Below are 24,020 nucleotides of genomic sequence, written 5' to 3' on the forward strand. Positions count from 1 at the left end.
TCAGCGGTCTATCAAGATGAAGCGCGCTTCAAAATTCCTCTTTTCCCCACACGTTGTGACCTCTTACTCTCAAAAGGCAAAAATAGCTTAAGCGTGATGCACAAGCAGCTTCCTTTTCCTGCTCTCTCCTAACTGAGCCAACAGAATTCCCTGCATTCCAGCATTAACACACACACACAGGCATTTTCCTACCTGCAGCGCTAACGTTTCATCTCAACACTGAGTGGCTTTTCACAGGCTGTCTGGTGTGCATCAAAACTCAAGAATGTTGTGATCGTGCCCAGATGCTAACGGGACACTCAGCGGGTGTGAAAAGCATCTGGAACTCTCCAAATTTTGAGTTGAAAAGTGTTAGCAAGCACTGGTTGTTATGTTAAATGATGTCTAAATCCTTAACAGGACATCACAATAAGGACATCACATCACTTTTTTTACTTTATTAATGGGGATGTTCAATGGGTGAAGAGAAGAAGGTTGTGCCATACAAGGTGTATGTTTAAAACAAAAGACAAAACAATCCAGTTGTAATTTGATTTAACATCTGCTTTAATCAATACTATTTGGTATTGACTCTACTACATTTAAAATCAATAGTTTTTATCTTGGCTTAATGGCAATGCATTCTGGGATTGCTTTCTTGCCAAGCAAACATGGTCCGCCGCCGCGTTAAAATTTGGCCTAAATAAAGTTTATAATAGACAGCGTAATCATTCTTCTTTTAGAAAAGCTTTTATGCGCCTTCATGAGTTTTTGGAAGAGAGACGCAGTGTTCTGACAGAAGAATGGGGCCAAAGCATTTAATGAAACTGGGGGAGATCCAGTACAGCGTAAGATTCAAATCCTAAAATAGAACAGAGCCGAGATCACACAGAAGACACGGCTATTTAAGGATTCAAGCTCCGAAATATTTTGTGTGGTCTCGCAAGAATTGCAAATATTAAAAACAACGATGGAAAACACAAGGAAATGTGTGACCCCTGTGGTGAGTAACCTCTGGCTCTGTGTACTGAAGTCCAACACAGCGCTAAGCTTTACCCATCAAACCCAAACACTGGTTTAGAAACCTCATGGTGCACCTGCAGAGGCACACAACTGAGCAAACACAAAATCATGCTGACGGGGGTACTTTTAGATATCTAAACAGAAAAAAGGAATAATGAGGGGTTGAGGAAGCAAACCGAATACGTGTAACAACATATAAAGATGACCTGACTAATTTGACTTACCGAGGCGACAATGGTTTGAAAATAGGACAAAAAAGTTGAGTAACCAATACGTGACATTGACACAAACAGAAAAGCGTGACATGCTCACGCTCAAACGCGGCAAAGCGTGACATTTTCACACTGGTCCATGCGTGAAATAGTCACGCAATTTCGTGATATAGGGTTGAATGATCTGTAAGAATGATGCTTTATTAGTGCTGTTCATTGATTTGAGTAACTTTTTTGACATTTGGGTATAAAGTGTTTCAATGCTACAATATATGGTGTAAAAATGTCTAAGTGCTGCCCTCTTCAGGTTGAATGGTGGCTACTGCAGTTGAATTTTCATATTGAATGTTGCGGTACCGCGTGACGTAAGTGGTACGACCCTACGTAAGCAGGTTCAAGCTCAACACGCCCTTGTTACGATCTCACCACACCCTTGGTACGAGCTCAGTTCATCCCCTCGTTCTCCGTTGGGGTCTGGCCACTTTTCTTGCATTTTTCAAATATTGCCAGTGGGTGGAGTCAGGCTGAACAGGGGTTTAGTTACGCTTTAGGGTCGGATCTAGTAAAGTAAGGACAGCAACATCTTTGATTAGTACTGCCCTACAAAGCCAAAGCGCAGTAACTACGCATTTGGTCAAAATTGAGTTAAGGGTTGAAATGGGATCTGGTGTGTCTTGTGACAAAGTCTCCTGCTTCAATTTTGTCCCATTTCAGAGAAACGTGTGTGCCAAAATTGCAGTAACATGTTTGGCTGGTGTAAAAAACTTTAAGGGCTTTTTTCTCGGTTTCCGTGTTTGCGTAGTTACTGCACTTAGCGTTTGTAGGGCAGAGTAGATTCTTGGAGAAACCAGCATTGAACTGCCACGCTGAAGCAGTCACTTGTGAAATGTTTATAACACATGGCTAAAGTCAAACTAATTGTTGACAAATTTCTGAATAAATGAACATTAGACATTGTTCGCGTATATTAATGTTGTTCAGAAGCCTGTGCAATGATTTAGTTTTCTGACATCCACTAATTGAACAGCATTTTCTCACATGGTGTGATATTCCTTAGGGGTTTGTTTTGCAAAAAGGGGGTGGGGTGGTGGACAGTGCTCGGGGTGGAGACTGAAGGTGGCGACTGTGCATTCGTGACATAGCGACTTTACGGAAGTACAAAACGACCGTTTTAACTCACAGCTACTTCAAGCAGGCCGTGTGCATTTGACTCTTAAAGTGACACTTTGTAGTTTTTCAACCTTCATAATATATTTTCAAGACCCTTGTGATGGTACATCGACTTAAAATAGGTTAAATGACAAGTCTACCATAGCCTGACGGGGTCTGTATCGCTTTTACTCTTACTTTTAAACTTGGGGTTTCGGGTAGTAACCCGAGCACAAAACAAAAAACTACAAAAATCTGCTTTACGGCATACGTCACTTCCTTAAATTCGGACGTGAGAGCGCAACTATTTATTTTCCTGATGTTTTTGTCATGGCCGAAGCAGCAACTAAGAAAAAGAAACCCAAGGTTTTGTTGGAGGAGACCAGAAAGAGAAAACAGGAGAGTGACAGAATAAAAAGAAGGACGGGGATCAATTATATTGGGCCAGCGTTCGCTCGCTGGTGTGAACTATAGAAAGCGGAGGCGTTTCTGACAGATGCTGACTTGGCCCTCATTCTTTTGTACTAGTAAGTAATGTTAAATTGCTTGCATATATAAGTCCTGTCTGGTGCCTGAAAATTCTTTTTTTTACGTGAATTTTACTGGAGGCTACTTGGAGAGTTTAGAGAGAGATTTATATCACGTTACGTTGTGGCGCTGTGGTGGCGTCATGGACCGATCCGGGTTCGATTCCCCTTTAAGGAAATATTTTTTTTTAATATAAACTTTAACCAAGCGACCACCATTACAACTGGTTTGAAAAAGCGAGCTACGCGATCTTTTGGCGTATGAAATAAAATAAAACCCATGAAATTATATTCATATGACATGCTGGAAGGCACACTTTGTGACCTAAAGAGTTGTCTTCTTTTCCTTTGCGACAGTGCTGCGGCGCTTGTGGCCTCTAGGGGCGCTATAAGTGAAAAATACATGTCTAGCACCCACTAGTGGCCAAAAAGTTCCATGGTGTGACTGTTTTGAAACTTATATGGTACTTACATAGCCCCTAGACCTCAGTTATCATGAAAAAAGCCACAAAATTTCAGTTTTGATAATATGTGACCTTTAAGACCAATTTGAGAGCAATTTGTAAGCATTCCACATAGGAAGTTGCTTTACTACGCCGTTTGCCCCATAAGTTTAGCCCATACTTCCTAAGCCATAAATGCTGTGACTTATAATTTAAGAAACAGGGAAATGATTCAGTGACGACACATATAGACTGATGCCACCACAAAAACTTGCAAAGTTTTAAGTCTAAGTGAATTCCATGTACATAACCATCATTGATTTTTATAGTATACTGATGTTTTGAAATTACCTGATAAAGCATAATTGGTTCGATACTGTAGCCCAGCATTTCAGCGAACTCTTTAGCAATCACAGACTTGCCACAACCCTGGATAAAACAAAAAACATTTCATAGTTCAGTTGACCCTATCAAACACATCCATGACGCACACAACCCATAGACGATCCTGATGGTCTTTCTGCATTACCTTAACAGGCAGTATGAAATGTGTGAACTACTGTGATTTATAAACTCTCTAGTTGAAAGAGGGCCTGGTCTTAAAGGTTGGCCACAGAAAGCTATCTGTGTACCTTGGCTCCGATCAGACAAATGTCTTTGACGAGGTGGGACTGCATCATCTCAGCCAGCAGGCGGTTATGGGTGGGGGTGCTGATGAACCCGGGACTGCCGTCGGGTGGGCGAATCGGACGTGTTCCTGAAGGAACCTGCGAAGAAAGCACAACCTTTTCTTTAGATGGATGAAATACGCTGGCACATGGAAAGATCTGTAAAATAACTAGTGAATATTACAAGCTACATGTTGTTGATCCTCAACTTATCCACATTTCCAAAAATTGCAAAGTCTTCAAGGTGTGCCTGGGTTGTTAGATTGTGGCAACCTTGAGGTTCTCAATCAATTAAGATGCAATTTTAGTATTATATTTAAAGCAATACTCCAGCCACATATCAAAATTACCCCATGATTTACACACCCTCAAGCCATCCAAGATACATATGTCCATCATCTTTCAGATTTGAAGTTATTTTAGTAAATGTCCCTGCTCTGCCTATCTTTATAATAACAATAGAAAACAGGGATCAGGGAACCACTTCTGTTTTTAAAAAGTGCATCCATACTTCACAGAGATAATCAACATGGCTCCAAAAGGTTAAAAAGGGTCTTCTGCAGCTAATTAATGCAATTTTATTAGAAAAATATTCATATTTCAAACTTTATAAACTATAATTACTAGCTTCCGGATGTACTTTTTTGGGGTTTAAAGTCAAAGTTGTTCCCTGATCCCTCCCAAGAACATTTACTAAAATAACTTCATGATTGACGGATGATGGACATATGTATCTCGGATTGCTTGAGGGTGAGTACATCATGGGGTAATTTGGATATTTGGCTGGAGTATCCCTTTAAAGAGATTTTCTTGTAAAATTGTACTTTGATTGGCAAAATGTCCTTACCTGAAAGGTGATGTTCTTGTCTGTGATTTTAAGTGTGACAGCCGCTTGTCCTGTCTGATCTCCTCTCACAGGTTCAACATTCACCACTGAGGTCGGAGGAGGTTTCTTATTGCCATCAGTCAACTCAAATCTCTGAGAAAGCAGAGAGTCCCCCATTTTTTACGATCATTAAGTAAACATTTTGAATCTGTTTATAACGAAGGACTGTGTAGTAAGGGTGTTACGATTTCGATTTTAAATTGAAATCGTTTGAAATTAAGTCACACCTCAAACTTCGAATAAAAAAATGGAATCGTCAATGCTGCCACGGCCCCATGTCACATTTTGTAGTGTAAAATGTGGTTGAATGTGTTTGAACAGCCACACGGACCGCCTTCTCTCCGCCCATTTATCTAATCTGAGGTACTGAACACAATAGGCTTGTTCGACAGCCGGATGACGTCAAAGTACCGCTAGAGCTAGAAGAAATTAGACATCGTATGATTTCTCGAATCATTCTTGCTGTACTTTGACATCATCCGGCTGTCGGTTCTTGCGGCGCTGCATGAAGTCGAACAAGCCTAATGTTTTATGTCTTTTCTGACTTCTGGCGTGAACACACGATGTACAGCGCTATTTTTAGCCTTTCATTGATAAAACTTAAAGGAACCGTATGTAGGAATCACTAGACATTAAGAAATAATTTTCATTTCAAATACTTATATCACTGACAACAGTGGTCTGGCCAGGATATTGTCATTTAAAAAGTGGAGTTGCAGCCCTCAACTGATATTTATGTAGTCATTTTGCGTATTGGCCACAAGTTTTGTGATTGCAATACCAGTTTTGTCCACAATCCTACATACTGTTCCTTTAAGCAGCTGATCTCCGCAGTTTCATTTTTCATACAAATCGAGAATTGAATCGAATCGTGACTTTAAAATCGAAAATGTAATTGAATTGAGGATTTGGAGAATCGGGACACCCTTACTGTTTAGTCTATAAAATGTTGCTGTAATATAAAAAACACACTTTTAAGAACCAAGAGCAAATTCAAACATATATATCAATAGATAATTAAAATATCTGAACAAATGAAGAGCCCAGATCTTAAAAGGAATATTCCATATTTGTATTATTTCATTAAAAAAATCCAAAAATATACTCACCCCCATGTCATCCAACATGTTTATGTCCCTCTTTGTTCAGTCGAGAAGAAACTAAGTTTTTTGAGGAAAACATTGCAGGATTTTTCTCTATATAGTGGACTTTAGTGGACATCAACAGTTTCAATGCAGCTTCAAAGGGCTTTTAACGATCCCAACCGAGGCATAAGGGTCTTATAATCATCATTTTCGCCCCAAAAAGAAAAAACTTGCGGACCATTTTAAACAATAAACAAAAGACATTCATTGGTACCATTTCACATACAACAACGCTCCTTATTCTCCACACCTGTAAACACTGGAGAGGTAGTTTCGCATACGTCATGTGTGACGTTCGACGTAATTACGTAAGGTCACGCTGGCGCTAGTGCAAGTTAAAAAGTACTTTTTTTCTTTTGGCAAAAATGATGACCGTTTTGCTAGATAAGACCCTTATGCCTCCGTTAGGATAGTTTAGAGCCCTTGAAACTTCATTGAAACTGTAAACCGTTGAGGTCCACCAAATTGAGAAAAATTCTGGAATGTTTTCCTAAAAAAAAAACGTAATTTCTTCTCGACTGAACAAAGAAAGACATAAACATCAGAATTATTTTTATGAAATGGAATATTACTTTATGCACTAGGCTTTGTGATTGTATTTGTCTTTAATGGTAAGAAATACAAACAGAGGAGTGCTTACATTGAGGACTCCCTCTACCGCAGTGCGTCCCTCTTTTCCCAGCATGATCTCATATGGGTAAAGCCTCTGGACCAGCTGCTGCGCTGACATCATGGGGAACAGGTTCTGCAAGGTACAACTGAACTTCAAAAATAGTTACACTATAATTGTGAATCCCTTAAAGATTTTGGATCTGAATATGAATATATAGAGTAAAATTGAATTTGTTTGCTAATAGTTTTCTCAGAAAAAAGTGACTTTTATTAAATTGATGCAAATATAAAAGAGGTTTACTGACAGTACAGACAGTGTGATTATGGCATATACCAATAGGATATGCTTTAAAAGCAGCCATTTATTTGCTCTACTCTGTAATATCAGTAACACAAAATTACACACTTATTTTTGCCAGTTTTATATGAAAATCTTAAAATTCACCAGAATTGTGAGGGCCGATGGGAGGTTGTCCAATGGAAAGTCAGGCAGGCTTAAGCTGGCGGACTCTTGCGAGCACAGAGTAGTGGCACAAGACAAGAGCTGGGAAACCCTAAGAATGACAAACAATATTCAGCATGCAGACTGTAACATGCGGCTAAAACAAATCCATCTTTGAAAACTGTCCTACTTTTCAGATGGCACATTTGGTCCAATGTTATACAGATGCTCAAGCTGATCCTTGAAGGGAAGGTAGTAGATGTCTCTGGCCTGAAAACGCGAGCGGAGCGGTGGATCCAGCGGGTTTCCCTTATATCGAGGGACGGGCAGGCCGAGAGCAATGACTCGAAAGTCCTCACTCACCCGAACGATCTTCCACGCGTTCAGCTCTTCTTTAGTGTGCTCCTATCAAACCAACATAACAAGTGAACCTGATTTAGCAGAGCTCCAAATGTCCAAGAGTCAACATCTTTATAGACACAGGAACAATATTCCTGAGGCCAGATTTTAGGATTGATTTAGTGTAGTGTTATGGAAAGCCTTAGGACTGTGTTGGAGACTTGTGTACCATTCTTATCAATCATTTCCTTCTAGTTTAAGGAGTAGGTTATGGTTAAGATTTGTGTTTGGGTCTCAAATTGTCATCGTAGGTGCAAAATCCAGAAATCACAATGTATGATTTTTTTATTTGTATGATACAGCTGCAAATAAGTATTTGAACACCTGGGAAAGTCAATGTTAATATTTGGTACAGTAGCCTTTGTTTGCAATTACAGAGGTCAAACGTTTTCTCTAGTTTTTCACCAGGTTTGCACACACTGCAGGAGGGATTTTGGTCCACTCCTCCACACAGATCTTCTCTAGATCAGTTAGGTTTCTGGCCTGTCACTGAGAAACACAGAGTTTGAGTTCCCTCCAAAGATTTTCTATTGGGTTTAGGTCTGGAGACTGGCTAGGCCACGCCACAACCTTGATATGCTTCTTAAAGAGCCACTCCTTGGTTATCCTGGCTGTGTGCTTCAGGTCATTATCATGTTGGAAGACCCAGCCTCAACCCATCTTCAATGCTCTAACTGAGGGAAGAAGGTTGTTCGCCAAAATCTCGCAATACATGGCCCCGGTCATCCTCTCCTTAATACAGTGCAGTCGCCCTGTCCAATGCGCAGAAAAACACCCTCAAAGCATGATACTACCACCCCCATGCTTCACAGTAGGGATGGTGTTCGTGGGATGGTACTCATCATTCTTCTTCCTCCAAACACGTTTAGTGGAATTATGACCAAAAAGTTCTATTTTGGTCTCATTTGACCACATGACTTTCTCTCATGACTCCTCTGGATCATCCAAATGGTCAATGGCAAACTTAAGACGGGCCTGGACATGTGCCGGTTTAAGCAGGGGAACCTTCTGTGCCATGCATGATTTCAAACCATGACGTCTTAGTGTATTACCAACGGTAACCTTGGAAACGGTGGTCCCAGCTCTTTTTAGGTCATTGACCAGCTCCTCCCGTGTAGTTCTGGCCTGATTTCTCACCTTTCTTAGGATCATTGAGACACCACAAGGTGAGATCTTGCATGGAACCCCAGTCCGAGGGAGATTGACAGTCATGTTTAGCTTCATCCATTCTCTAATGATTGCTCCAACAGTGGACCTTTTTTCACCAAGCTGCTTGGCAATTTCCCCGTAGCCCTTTCAAGCCTTGTGGAGGTGTACAATTTTGTCTCTAGTATCTTTGGACAGCTCTTTGGTCTTGGCCATGTTAGTAGTTGGATTCTTACTGATTGTATGGTGTGGACCGGTGTCTTTATGCAGCTAATGACCTCAAACAGCTGCATCTAATTTAGGACAATAAATGGAGTAGAGGTGGACATTTTAAAGGCAGACTAACAGTTCTTTGAGGGACAGAATTCTAGCTGATAGACAGGTGTTCAAATACTTATTTGCAGCGGTGTCATACAAATAATTAGTTAAAAAATCATATATTGTGATTTCTGGATTTTTTAGATTATGTCTCTCACAGTGGACATGCACCTACAATGACAATTTCAGACCCCTCCGTGGGAGAACTTGCAAAATAGCAGGATGTTCAAATACTTATTTTCCTCACTGTATATATGATAAAAGTGTCACCAATATCTTTAAGAATCAGAAGAGAGCTGTGACTGACAAAGTGTGCTTCTAGATATATAAAAAGGGTTGAAGGTGTACCTCCAGGAGTTTGTCATAGCGCTGTGCGGACATGAGAAAGCGTCCATCTTCCAGTTGCATCTCTCGATTCTCCAGCAGGTTATTGAGAACGGGGAGAACATTCCTCTCCGCTTTCTCCAGTCCCTCCAAAACCAAAATCCGTCCTTCAGTTGCAGCTCGGACAGCGCACTGAAATCGAACAGAACACACAGAGTCACCTTTCAAAAAGTGATCTGAATATTTCACTGAATTTTATTTCAATTTAATTTGTGGTGATATGACAAGAAAACTATAAAAGAGAAAATGCTTAACAAAACACAAAAAAGTTGTGTCAAAGGTGGAGCAAGTGATCATCTGTTATGAAGATGCAGCCATGCACACATATGTGGACAAAAACCAAACAGCATTGACGTGAACAGCAGGAAATTCTGGGTTACTTTGGTGACCATAAAACAAGTCACCATATAATTAGGTTAACATGTAAATTCGTGCCTAAATGTGTGGGAACAGGGCCTATAAATATGTAGCCAGATGGTCCAAATTTATCTCAAGACCTATTTCCATTCTAGATAATTGAATCATATAATTACTTAAAAGTGCCTGAGATGCAGACTAGAAAGACTAGTTAAAACCACACACCAGTGTGTTTATCAATGAGACAGCAAAATGTAAATTCCTCCTGACCTGCTTGACCTCAAACTTTCCACCAAAAGAGACCAGATGCAAAAACATCTAAGTGTGTCTGACATGTTTTTTTTAAATGCACTGGAAAAAATAATACGCTGGATTTACTTAAAAATATAGTGCATAACTTTTTTAAAAAGTTTTACGTAAAAATTTAAGCAATTGCAAAAATCGAAATTCCATGTGAAACATGCAAAATGATGCACTATATTTTTAAACAAATGCAGCCTTTATTTTTTTCAGTGTGAGCATTTTTTTATCTGGATTTTGCCAACAAACCAGTATTTCTGAATGACCTGAGGTCGGGATTAAGCGAATTTAAAGCGAATGTATATTTGATGAAAGTATCATATGTGCCGAGAGCATTCAGAATATTGATAATTCATCTTGCACTCAGGGGCGTCCAAATATTTGTGCAATACAAATATTTGAGAAATAGATTATTCTCTCCCAAAACCATCTGATATCAACAAACATCATCCTACTCGTCCTATCAAAGCATTTTGTTAAGATTGATTTAAAAAATAACTTCCGAAGTAATTATGTTATAACAACAATCAATGCTGCATGCTCAGGGCTTTGCAATAATGTGAATACTGCGCACTTTTCCCATAAATATACTCATACACATGGAATTGGCTAAAATGGACAATGGGTTAGAAAAACGAATACCTTATCATTCACCATTCACATGAGGAAGCTACTTAAATGGGAATGATTTTGCGTGACACACAAAGCTTGTTATATGGGTCTGAAAATGAGCGCAGGGCCCAAGAGAGCAGTGAGATGTTCTAGTTCACACCCAGCCCCCACATGCATCCCACCTTTCAACCAATCCACCCATGCTTGCTGTCTATCCATCATGAAGCAACAGTATATGCTGCATAAGGCTAAACCAAAAGCTAATGAATAAACCATTTCCTTTAAACACAATTAATTATCAGTATGCTATACAATCAGATAGACTGAGCTAATAACTCTGATTCAAAAAGGTTAAGACCCTGTGTACCATTTAAACAGGTCTGAAGAGCCGTAGAGGTTTCCATGGTAACATGAAACTTGAGGTCTGAGTGAACTATTCATCAGATATATCAGCAGAATAGAGGGAAAAAAAGAAAAGCTGAACATTTGAATATACCGTAACTGATCATCTGGACTTCAGATGAAAGAAAGGGATTTGCCAAATGCTGCAAGAATTAATCTTCATTTAGGATGCTACTTAAAGATGATCTTCTATATGACTAGAAAAATCACTTGCTATTTGACTACTTATCAAAGTAATAAATAAATGTACTTGAAATGTTGAGTTTAAATTATTACCAGAACAATAAAAGTGGCACAAAAAATGCTTCTTGGTCATTACACTTATACTCTGAAATGCTTGATTCTGATTGGCCAGTCGCAACATTCCAAAGTTCGTTCTTTTCAGATAACAACCGCTCAAAACTAATAACACACGGTAACCCTGGATGCTGCAAATCATTTTGACAGGTACATTATATTTACAAATGATAAAACCAAATATAGTGTTCGTGATATTTGAACCGAATCTTATTGTAAAATAGAAAGTAAACGTGTTTTTCTCACGGAAGGTCTGTATTCATTAAAAATGAGCAAATAACATATTTCAAATCAATATTTAATGTCCCTTACCTTACTTATGAGGTAAAATAGCCATGTAATAAGCGTGATAATGTACAGGCAGCAGGTTGTTATCGCGAAATAAGCCCATTCAGTATGATACAAGAGTTCAATATGATAAACACTGTTGGGGCTTATTTCTGTGATAACCACCTGCTAACAACCAGCGAGAATTAAGTACACCAGTATTATAAAAATATGAAATTTTTCTCGCTCAGATTTGCCTGTTTTGTGACGTAGGTAGCAAGTCCAATTACAACAATACCGCCCCTTAACTCTTTCACCGCCATTGACGAGATATCTCGTCAATTAAGAGAAAACGCTTCCCCGCCAATGACCAGATTTTCCGTCCGCAACTTTTTAAACCCGGAAGTATTGCCCTATGGCCATTGGCTGCATGTCCGTGTTTGTTTTAAAGATCGCTCTAAATGGGATCTCTATGAAAAGTTCGTCACAAAAATGGAATTATCTCTGCTTTTTGCTCAAAATGTGGTGTTTTTGCAGAAACCTACCCATATTCAAAAGCTGATTACAAAAGAACCACTGAAGGTAGGATGAAACGTTTTTTTGTTTGAAAGCAGAGGGTCTGTTCTTTCATTTGGTATATTGTATGTTTCATTAAACTTTGGTGAAAATCATGAAAAACGCTGGCGCTGGCTGGCAACTTTTTTTAAAAACGCTGGCGGTGAAAGAGTTAATCTGCACTATCCAACCACGACACTGCAATTTAGTGCAAAGAGAAAAATATTTACAGCAAAATTGAGTTTCAATTTTTAACCACCATCAATGTGATCAATGTTTGCATTTCATCCGCTCATTTGCATTTTAAAGGGGACACACACAAAAGCGGCACATTTTTGCTCACACCTACATGATGGCAATTTTAACATGCTATAATACATTATCTTTGGGGTATTTTGATCTAAAACTTCACATACGCACTTTGGGGACACCAAAGACTTATTTTACATTTTCCAAAAAAAAAATTCAAATGATGACCCCTTTAAAATGTAAGGCAGCTCAAACATGCATTTTAATCTGGGAAAGTGCCCTGGTGTATTTTTTACAAAAATTGGTATTATAAAGAATCAAAACAGAACAATTTCCTTGGACCTTAGACCAATCTATATGTTTAAAACAATAGCAAGGGCACTAATGATGGAGAAAAATGTTTGCTTGCCTGGTCCACATAAAAAGCAGTTCCTGAGCGGATTTCTCTGCGCTGTTTGAGATCAGTCTCAGTAGTGTCTCTTGAGAGAGCAACATATTCAACTTCTCGCTTTGTTAATTCCTATCAAACAAGAAACAAATCAGTGAAAAAATGAATAATTTTGTAAAATTGTCTGCAGTATTCTACAGTAGTCCAGCAGGTGTTAGAGGTATAATTTGATGTGATGTATGAGTGGTAATGCTTTACTTACCAGGTACTGCATGGCAATTGAACGGCGGAGAGGACCAGGAGGGCCAATAAGAAATACATCCTGCCCAAGGAGGTCTTTCTGCATTATCCAGCGAAGGTGCTGGGTGATCGTTTGTGGCAAAGCCTCCAATACTGCAAAAGGAAATCAATTAATACCAAATGACAAAATGACAAAGTCTGCTAACATGCATCAAGGAAACTTAAGGGGCTTTCGCACCGCTGTGGTGATTTCCCAAGAACTAAATACTCCCCAGTACCAATTATCCGTTTGCATTCGCACCGCAAATTGGGACTCTGAAGTGACATACACACTACATCGTAATGTAAATGGTCACAATATAAAAACAATTCACGCAGTACTGGATTAGTGGCTAATCTGTACAAGGAGGATTCGACACAAAATAAGTTGTTAAAGAAGAAATGTATCAGTTGTTTGTGAATCTGTTGTTTCTCAATCCGAAGGCTGCAGCCTCCGGAGGTCGCATTTCTGGGCTGTATACTTCATCAAGATTTATATACTTCATCAATTTATTAATTATAAAGTTGACCACTATTCTTTAATTAATTGTAAATTAATGTAAATTACGCTTATGACTTGCGAATGTAATGCTTGGTTAACTTAAATAAACCAGGCTTGGTGACGTATGCAACCTGCATATGTGACCTCCGGAGGCTGCAGCCTTCAGACTGAGAAACGGCCATTATGTGCGCTAATTTTACACACAGATTTTAATGGATCAGACTATAATGGATAATTTACTATGGCAAATCCATTAAAATACGACAGCCATGCATTCATACTTTGTTGGAAAATGATAACGGATGAATACACATTCCATGTAAATAATGAAGGATATCAATGTTTTGTCTATACCGTCAATACACTAAGTAATGTTTTGTATGACATGCTTTTGGCCAATAAACATACACAAATGTTTTGTTAATTTCATTAACTTTTGAAAAAGTATATTTATTGCCTTTAAAATGTAACTTTTTTTGTGGTGAATGCCAGCTGCTTTAATATTGTGTAATCTAAAGTAGTGACATTCATAATCAACAGTTAAAAAAATAATGTATGCATAATCAATAATAAATATTAATGAGGTCAATCTTATTTCTAATTTTTATTTTCAGAAAGATGTAATTTACATAAAATACATTTTAAAACAAATATTACATACTATGATTTACTGGCACCAGTTCTGGATTTCTGGGGGTTTTGAGCTGATATAAAATCTCTCCAATCTTCACTGTGTCACCTGTAAAGAAAAAGTCCAAATAAAAAGCAAAACAAAATAAAAAACATAAAGAATCAAATTAGCATTGCATTGTCACTTTACATTTGCAAAACTCTTTCATAATGAACAAAAAATATTGTAATATTTGAAATGTGAAACATATAAATAGAACAAATTAATAGTTTGGTTCCAAAACGAGATAACTTATTTTTATCAAAACATGTTTATTATTATGTTATTATGTTTTTATTCTGTTTTATTGTGCTACTTTTTTGTAGTAATGAAGGCTTAAATCAAAACAAACCAACTGCAGTTTGACTTATATTAGTTGGAATGCACAATCAACAAATGAGATTTTTGAAAATTTTTCTAATTTATCATTATTTGAAAGTATATTTAGAGTATCTTGTTTTGGAACCAAACTCTCAAATATACTTATATATACACAAAGACGATGAGCTATTACATTATGACCACCTGCCTAATATCCTGTAGGGCCTTCTTTAGCCTGCAAAACAGCAGCTATATGGCGAAGCATTGATTTGATAATGTGGCACAGGTTTCCTGGGGTATCTGGTACTATCATGTCAATAGCCGGTCATTCAGTTCCTGCATATTGCAGGGTGATGGTGATGTAGCCCAAACTTGTTTTTCCAAGTCAAACCACCGTTCAGTTTGCTTAATGTCAGGTGAATTTGGAGGCCAAGGGAATAACAGAAATTTACCATCATGCTCTTCGAACCATTTCTTGATGATTCTAGCAGTGTGACATGCCGCATTCCCCTGTTGGTAATGGCCATCACTGGCAGGGAGTTGCCATGAATGAGTACACTTGGTCGACAACAATGTTTAAATAGCTGACAGCTGTCAGGGATGGTGCAAATGTGATAATGCGACCTAAACTGTCCCAAGAAACATCACCCAGCCTGTGTCCAACAGTTTGTCCAGGTGCCATAGCCTGGATGAACTGCATTGAAGTTCCAAGGCTGTGCCATCACAATTTATCCTTTATTAAACTCCGATAATTTGTCACCTTTTCCCATTCTGACACGAAATACTCTATTGACCAAAAGCTGGTCCTGAGTACTATATATACAGTTCTATAAATGAACTGTACCTGTGCCATCGTTTGTTTGGCAGGTGCGCTCATTGCTCTAAGATAGGGGTGGTCATAATATAATCATCATATAGGGAAAATATAGTTTATTTTTAATGCTTAAAGAAAAACTGGATTTCTCAATATATAAAATTCAAACTTGCATAACAATGTCATGCTTTGCACCTGACTAAAGGCTTCGTATTAAGCATATGATATAAAGCCAGACTTGAGTTAAAGTCAGTACCTGAGGAGGTGTTGAGGAGTTTGACCTCATGAGCGCTGCAGTTCCAACCTTCTTTTGACATCAGGGGTCCTAATATATGACGAATTCTTCTCGCGGCTACAGCCGCTGTTGTGCCTTTGACTAAGATACGCCTATACATCCTGAGTCTGTGAAAAGTGCCACTCGAATACAAATTAAAAGGATATATTTATTATATATCCAGCGTTATTTCACCATGCTCATTTGACAAGTCTTCATGCTGTCAGTACACTGTACAGCTCTAGACGGAGACAATTTAGCGATGGACGAAACTGTCCGTCCAAAAAGTCGTCCGTGTGGAAAACTCTGCTGTACTGTAAGATCCGATCATGAACTAAGGATCCATAGAAAAACGTACAAAACCTGATTAGAGGCATTTTACTCTAGGAATAACTAGAAATTCAACGCCACAATAACACAGAAAAGATAACATGCTACATTAATAACACAAATAACCCTGCAAATAAAATAATGTTACGTTTTCTTTTCGATTTTGTTTCAAAGATTGTGTTTTCTATGTTCATGAATGGCTAAACTTTAGCATGTGTTGATTGTTAGATTTATTTATTTATTTGTATAACCAATAAATAAATAAATAAGGGGAATGAATTAACCAGGGGCCTTTAGTTGAGGGATCAGAAAAGAAGAAGCACCTGTAAACAAACTCTGCTGATATACAATTTAGTATAGATAGACTAAGAGCCACTGCATGTGTGCCAATGCCACATTGTGAAATAAATGTAATAATAATAATAATAATAATAATAATAATAATACATTTTATTTAAAATCTTCTAAACACATGTTGTGTACTAGTTATAATAATTTTTATGGTTTTATTAATGTATATGCACATGCTGAGTTCAATGTTTAAACTGAAACTTTATGATTTGATTTAATATCTGCCAATTTCTGTAAGAAAGGCCCCTGAGGAGAGTGATGTTCCATGCAGGATCCTGCATAATAGACTATAGAAAAATTATAAATACAAGTTACAGTGACCTGACCGTAAAAATAGCCTTATTATGAATATAAAAAATAGTGGGATAATGTGTAAAAAGCAGGTTCGATGACGTCATGGACACTGGTTTAATTCCTTATACGGGTTTGACATTTGTCACGTGGAAAGAAGGAGGTTCAGCTTTAGGAAGACCCTCGTAGAGTAGGGAGGAGGAGTGGAGAAAGACCGAACCCATGCCCGAATAAGCGATTAAAAAGTAGCCCTTCATTGTGTTTGTGCACGCCGGAGAGATCCTGAGCAAAGGGACTATATAGGAGGATACAGTATGGAAGATGACTGTCATTATACTCGTAGCCCTGCCTGGGAAGAACTGGTTAGTAATTTCATTTTTCCCTGTTCGGAATAAACATAAGAGATTCATAATCACATATGCGCGTGGATCGCCGCAGATAAATTTTAGTTGGCGATAAGCAATTCTTTATCGTACGAGATCGCGATAAGCGATAAGATCGTTACTCTGATACGCGCTGGATCTTGTTTTATGTAATGCATTTTGTACTCGAACACGAGTTTGCATTCCCACACACACAGACACATGAAGTTAGTGAACGGGATTGATTTAGTAACAGTGAATCAATGCATTTAACTCAATTGCCCTTCTTTCTTGACCGTTACATAGAGATGAAAATGATTAACAGTTCACATTATTAGGGAATATAACCATGTCAGTGGAATTATTGCTATTTTTGAAATGTTTTATTTTTTTGTTAAATTATGGGTTTTGGGAATGGTGCTGAATATGAGTGTAATGATAGTGAAATGTTTAAGCATCTAAACGTAAATAATATAATGTGAGTGATGGATCATTTACAATCAAACCACAGATAACCAAACACAATCTACACAATAGATCGGTCATTATTTATTTTTATAAATATGAAAAGCGTGTTACGCCGTGTATTTAATGCATTTTAACATTTTGCAAGGCTAGAAATATAATAAGCATATTTCGAAACTGCAGTCAGTTACCTCATAAACTGTATTCAATCCAATTTAGCGCCATTTAGCATTTAATAACGTTAGCCTGGACTGGAAACGCGGCAATAACTTCCATTAATCCTGTTCAGATAACAGTTCACTTGTATTTAATTTTCAAGCAGGTGGTTTTGTAGTTGGCTAAAGGCTATGTTAGAGGACGAAGAAACATCTGTTGCTACATCCTCCTCGCCATGGTTTTTGAGCTGCTGTCCGCCGCTAGGGTTTGCTACCGATATTTCCTTCATTTACCTCTCAGGAAAACCAGCAGCCGTATAGAAAATGCACGTTACCCGGTTAGGAAAGTTTTACACCTGCTCGTTTGCAATATCTGAATAAATTAATGTCTGGAAGGCAAAAAAACGCAAAAACATGACGGCCAAGAAAGCTGCTTTCCAGCCGCTGTCCAGTTCCCGCATCCCGGCGGAGAGGAAGGGAGCGGCGGAGCGCGTTTGTAACCCCGAGTGCCGTGACTGCTCTTCCCCGCAGGAGCCGGAGAGACTGGCGGCCACCGTGTCGGGGATTCACCATCCCGTCGTGGGTGCTGTCGGGGGCTCGGGGCCGGTGGTGGTGGACGAGTCATCCGACAGCGAGGGAGAGCAAGAAGGGCCGCAGAAACTCATAAGGAAAGTGTCGACCTCCGGGCAAATACGAAGCAAGGTAAGACACGTTAAAACATATCAGATGTTGATGTTTGCCTGTGTATGTGCTGCTCACGTGTAGGCCAGATATAGTAGCCTACTACTGTATTCTTGCACATATGGAGATCTATGAGATCTGTCAGAGTAGGCTAAACATTGAACTTTTCCAGCCTCAAACATCTGGAATAATTGCCAGGTAAAAGGGAATTACAAAGGAATGCTGCATTGCTTGTGCTGTAATACATTTTTTATTGTGAAAATGCAGTAAATGCAGCTTAGCCAAAAGTTCGCATGATTTTGTGATCAGGTCTTCAACCTGTTGATATAGTCATGGCCACTTGTTGAAAAATCTTTAACTTTATTTGATTTAATGCATTATCAGTGTTTCCTTGGTCATTTAAATAGCAAAAGAATGTAAAATGTATTTAGGCCTTGATATATTATCAAATTCTCATGCTTGTTTAAAATGTTACACATGTTGGTCACACTTACAATAACACTAACACCACAAGTTTGCTTGTGCACCCCTGGGTGAGCTTTTGGCCTTTCGTTTGTTTTGTCACAGGCAGTGTAAAAATATTGCTTACGGTTTTTACATTTTTCAAGTAAGGTCATGGATTCACTGATAAAAACCTATATTAACATACATTAAAGTCCTTGTAAACCCATTACAAGCTGTTTGATAGGTAAATTAATGAATAGTAATGAATGGATTATACTCTCTTGACTTACTTGGCAAGCGACACTGCAGCCGTCGTGCCCCACTTTAACCATGACACCATAAAAAGATGTTATTTTCTGACCAGAACAGATCCACTTAATTATTGAGAGTTGTTTTCCACCCCTGCTATATTATTTAAGAAGGCTATATTTAGAAGCTGCTTGGTTCTGATCTTTTGTTATGCTAATGAGCAGTCAGTGTAAACCACACCACATGTGTAAATAAAACCTCATTTAGCATGAAACATAATTTCTTTCTTTAGTCAATAAGTAAAGCTCAATGAATGCTATCCTATGTCCATGTCACTCATTTTGTTTTTACAGGCAAATAGCAGAATAGATAGACAAAATGAAACACATGAACTTGTTTGAGATATTTGCCGTCAGGTATGATCTCGCAGATTGCAGGCTGCATTACTGATGTGTTGCCATTTAACATGATATTTGGCAATTTTGATGTTTTGGGGATTGGTTATTGGCAGAAATTTGTTTTTATAGCATACTGAGTTTCTAGGTAACAACATTTGTATGTTTGTTTGATTTTTTAAAAATGTTTTTAATGAAATTATATTTTGCTATTGTGCAATGAATGAAAACGTAGAAGTATGCTTATGCCAGCTTTTGTCTACATTTTTTTCAACCTCATGGGGTCCTGGGATGATTTTAAAGGTGCAATGTGTAATTTTTAGAAGGATCTCGTGACAGAAATGCTAAATAATATACAAAACTATATTATCAGGGGTGTATAAAGACCTTTCATAATGCACCATTATGTTTTTATTATCTTAGAATGAGATGTTTTTATCTACATACACAGAGGGTCCCCTTACATGGAAGCCGCCCTTTTGTGCCGCCATGTTTCTACAGAAGCCCTTAACGGACAAACTTTTTTACTAAGTTGTCTCCGTCAATTACATGTTTTTCCGGTGGGGGTACCATAGCTTCTCAATGCTTTTCAAAAGCGGGTGGTTAGCTGTGGACTGAGCCGTTGGTTGTAATTCACAACTTTACCACTAGTTGCCGCTAAAACTTACACACTGCACCTTTAAAACAGTAAAAAGAAGGAGTGTCCTTATGTTGTCTGCTTTTTGACTACACGCACCAGTCCAACTGATTAATAAAAAGTGTATCATTAGAATTAGCAGACAAACATAATTGTGACCCTGCCCGTGAAACCCCAGTTAAAGTCATGTTTTTTTTTTTACATAATATCATCCTACATAATGTAAAGAACATTCTGTGAAAATGTAACCTTAATATATTTAATATTGACTGAGTAAGACTAAAAAGATTGAAATCATAATGAAATTAATTAGGGCTGTCAAAAAATTAATTACGATTAATAATTAACATGTGTGCACTGTGTAATTATTATATATATATATACATTAATGTTTGCATTTAAAAAAACATTTACATGTTTATTAATATATTTTAATATATTTATATTATAAATATAAATAAAAATATACCTAAATATTTTTTCTTAAATTCATACGTATATATATATATATATATATATATATATATATATATATATATATATATATATATATATATATATATATATATATATATATATATATAATAATTGCACACAACACACACAAATATATTATGCAAACACAAACTTTTATTTTGTATGTGATTAATCGATTAATCTTTTGACAGCACTAGTGTTTACACAAATCCATGAAAACTCAATAGTATTATGCGTGCCAGGCCAGTAATTCGCAATGTTACTTTGTAAAGAAACACTACAAGCCTGCGTACACACACATTATTCTACAAAGAGATAAATACAGACAATCAAGACGATGAAAGCATCGAAAAGTTTTGTTTAGGTGGACGATGAGGTAAGTTTATTACTACAAGTGACGCTATACTGTGAATCAGCAAAACTTTGTAAGCCTTGTTGGAGAAGCGTTCATAAACTCATATTGAGCAATACAAACACAGTCCTGTAGGCTTCCTCCATTGTAATTTTGGTTAGAAACATGCTTGCTTATATATGAAATTAACACATGCGCATGACGTCACCTTCATTGCAGATTCACATTTTCATAGTTTACACGGAGATAACAAGTCATTGTTTTCAACATCTTGCACTTTGAAACCTGTCTTTGCTTTTGTCGACCCCAAAACGCTGTTGTTGTGTAAACAGTCCCTTATTCTATATGTTTACATTAAGCAGATCATTTGCAGTGTTGCTCAGTGGTGTTCCTCTCTTTGCCCTTCTAGTTTTGTGCAGTGCATGCAGTTCACATTCAGACCATCTGTGAGTGCAGCACATGCAGGCACATACATCTCTTCAGTGTGTTATAAGAGGTGGGGGCGTGTGCATGATAGTTAGCTGGTAATAGTAGGTGTTGTGTTTTTCTGTTGGCCAGTGGGCTGTGATGTGTGCACATCAGTACTAATGGACTGTACAGACTGTTCCACATTATTGTTTGCTTAACATAACTAAACACAACACTGTCCGATCATGTGCTTGTACTGTGGACACTCACTGTCTCATTCACACACATTTACAGTCACAGTCACACAAATGCTGTGGATCTTCCAGGTAAACCAAACCAAAGATTAGCTGACACCATAGTAACGTCTCACTTTATCTTCATCAAGGTATTCGCCTGAGATACCAGACTGTTAAATGTGGCAGCGCTGGCTCTGAGTGACTCTTCAGGGCACCGTATTAAAATAAAGTGGGTTACTTTCAAAAATTAAAAAAAGGAAAAAAAGCTGGGTAATTTGTGGATGTAGTTTTTGTAGCAATGGCACTCGCTTTTTTCTCTTAGCCTGGCTATTTTTAAATCTTGTTTTACAAATGTACAGTATAGATTTAGTAAATTAAAACTAACCTGGGGTGCGTTTCCCGAAATCATCGTTAGCCAACTACTTATTACTGTCATACATTTCGTCATTACTGACAAAGTTCAAGGATTTGGTGTTTCCCGAAACCATAGTTTAAACGAACATTCGCAAGCTGCATCGCAAACTTGTGTGGTTTGAACGACAGCTCTGTACCTGTCATTAGAAGGATCGTTCCTTGTTATTATAATATCTAGACTTACGTTGCTCATGCTTTTGAACAAAATAAGAAAAACACATGTAGTACTTTCTATACCCATCATTCTAAATATATTAAAAAATTATTTGACGTCTTTAGGTTTGTAAACAGAATTAAAGCGCTGCATTTGAAACTGTGCATGTGCACAGTCATACGAGCTTTAAGACCCTGGGGAATCCCTGGGAGGAGTGACGTAAGAGGGAACTTGTGCGTGAATTGACTATCTTGAAAATAAAGAACAGATAACTAAATCACAATAGCAAAATCAGTCTTCCAATGCAATATATGTTACTTACAGCAATAATCTGACATTAAATCGATTTGCACAGATTAATTAGTACTTTACCTCCCACATGACATCATCAACTATGTTGTTAAACCAACATGGTTCAAACGACGAATGTGCGACAAAGTTACTATGCTTTCGGAAAACAGTCGTGACAAGGTTCGTTTCTCCAACTATGCATCGTACAGTGTTGGTTCAGCAGCAAGTTGCGGCGTTGTTCGGGAAACGCACCCCTGATCTCATGAAAATCTGTGTTATAGTCATGGAAAATTTTATCACTTTATCGTGTCCATGTCACGGAATTTAGTTTTTTTTCCGTGACGGGACCACGGATGTCTTTTCCGTGTCACTCCCAGTGATGTCATTTCATGTATTGTTGTCTCATTGGGTCTCATTCACTAATATTTGCATACGTTTTTTGTATTTATATGCACACTTGAACTTCTCACGAAAACTTTCAGCCTAATTCACAACACATGCATACGTACATGAATTTTTTCTTATACTTGTTCTTACGTTAGTGAATTTGGAGTGTTTTACATGAGTGGCCGCATGCACGAGGTTGGTAATTTGCCCAAACCAACTCCATATAAGGGCTTTCCGCAGCGCTAGTCCACAGAAAATTTTAGAGCAGTTTGTCATAGAAGCAAAAGAGCTCGAACAGAAATCCATGATTCATATTTATTATCGGTAAAGTTTTGTTTTGCTTTTGCATTTTTTATTTGGAAGGTTTTGCTGTCGCTGGAGGAAGCCAGTGGTGTCCGACCGGAGTGAAATTTGGACTTCTCATTACATTTACATGACGTTTACATTAGGTATTAAGCAGCAGTGTTGGGGGTAACGCATTACAAGTAACTTGAGTTACGTAATAATATTACTTTTCTGAAGTAACGAGTAAAGTAACGCATTACTTTTTAAATGTACACATTAATATTTAAGTTACTTTTTCAAAAAAGTAACTCAAGTTACTTTTTTAGTTTAATGAATTTGATTAAAAAATATGTACTGAATTAAACTAAACGTATGCACTCTCTGTGCCTATGTGGAAACAGTTTGAGTCAGAAACTGAGATGGCAGGCCAGAGCTAAACATTTTTGTGATGAAATATGCAATTTCCGAATGCAGAACTTTTCAGGCATAAAAACACCTGCAAGGCCTGAAAGAGATCAAGCTTTAGCCAAGAAAAAGTAACGCAAAAGTAACAAAGTAACGTAAGCATTACTTTCCATGAAAAGTAACTAAGTAATGCAATTAGTTACTTTTTTTGGGAGTAACTTAATATTGTAATGCATTACTTTTAAAAGTAACTTTCCCCAACACTGTTAAGCAGACGCTTTCATATGATTTTAAAAGTGAAGATGGAAAGCGTAAAGATTTGTCATTCATGCATCTTTAAAATAAGTAGGCTATAATAATGTATAATATAATGTATAGTAATAATATAGATCACTTATAATAAATTATAATAAAGAAAATATTATTATCTAAATATAATCATGCAAATTTTATATATCAACATTATCATACACATTATAAATATAGCCTAGTATTTGATTGTAGCATGTGATTACTGCATACGAGTGATTTTAGGTTTTCTTGAATTTTTTCGTACATTTAGAAGACATTTTGATATAAAGTTTTTGTTGAATAAATACGATTTGTTTGTGAAAACATCCGTACGCTCATC

At 37.6% G+C, this 24,020-nt stretch overlaps 2 protein-coding genes across 6 annotated transcripts in view; one reads left to right on the forward strand and one right to left on the reverse strand.

Moving 5' to 3' along the window:
* vwa8 (von Willebrand factor A domain containing 8) overlaps nt 1–15,915 on the reverse strand; it is a 146,785-nt gene extending 130,870 nt beyond the window's left edge. The window contains exons 1-11 of the mRNA XM_055215439.2: nt 15,603–15,915; nt 14,203–14,280; nt 13,023–13,153; nt 12,782–12,892; nt 9,298–9,465; nt 7,277–7,491; nt 7,090–7,198; nt 6,673–6,777; nt 4,849–4,980; nt 3,966–4,100; nt 3,685–3,762 (exon numbers count right to left, since the gene is read on the reverse strand). Of these exons, the coding sequence (XP_055071414.2) occupies nt 3,685–3,762; nt 3,966–4,100; nt 4,849–4,980; nt 6,673–6,777; nt 7,090–7,198; nt 7,277–7,491; nt 9,298–9,465; nt 12,782–12,892; nt 13,023–13,153; nt 14,203–14,280; nt 15,603–15,741 (1,401 nt within the window). The 5' untranslated portion in view covers nt 15,742–15,915. The remainder of the gene's footprint in view (nt 1–3,684; nt 3,763–3,965; nt 4,101–4,848; nt 4,981–6,672; nt 6,778–7,089; nt 7,199–7,276; nt 7,492–9,297; nt 9,466–12,781; nt 12,893–13,022; nt 13,154–14,202; nt 14,281–15,602) is intronic.
* Nucleotides 15,916–16,770: 855 nt separating this feature from the next.
* dgkh (diacylglycerol kinase, eta) overlaps nt 16,771–24,020 on the forward strand; it is a 140,564-nt gene continuing 133,314 nt past the window's right edge. For 2 of the 5 annotated variants that reach the window (XM_073854948.1, XM_055215443.2), the window contains exons 1-2: nt 16,772–16,954; nt 18,106–18,276. In XM_073854948.1, the coding sequence (XP_073711049.1) occupies nt 16,907–16,954; nt 18,106–18,276 (219 nt within the window). In that variant the 5' untranslated portion in view covers nt 16,772–16,906. Of the gene's footprint in view, nt 16,955–17,737; nt 18,277–24,020 lie in introns of those variants that run through there. The other 3 variants (XM_073854947.1, XM_073854949.1, XM_055215441.2) reach the window with 2 other exon arrangements.

Source organism: Misgurnus anguillicaudatus, chromosome 17, assembly GCF_027580225.2.
Source record: "Misgurnus anguillicaudatus chromosome 17, ASM2758022v2, whole genome shotgun sequence".
Lineage (NCBI taxonomy): Eukaryota > Metazoa > Chordata > Actinopteri > Cypriniformes > Cobitidae > Misgurnus > Misgurnus anguillicaudatus.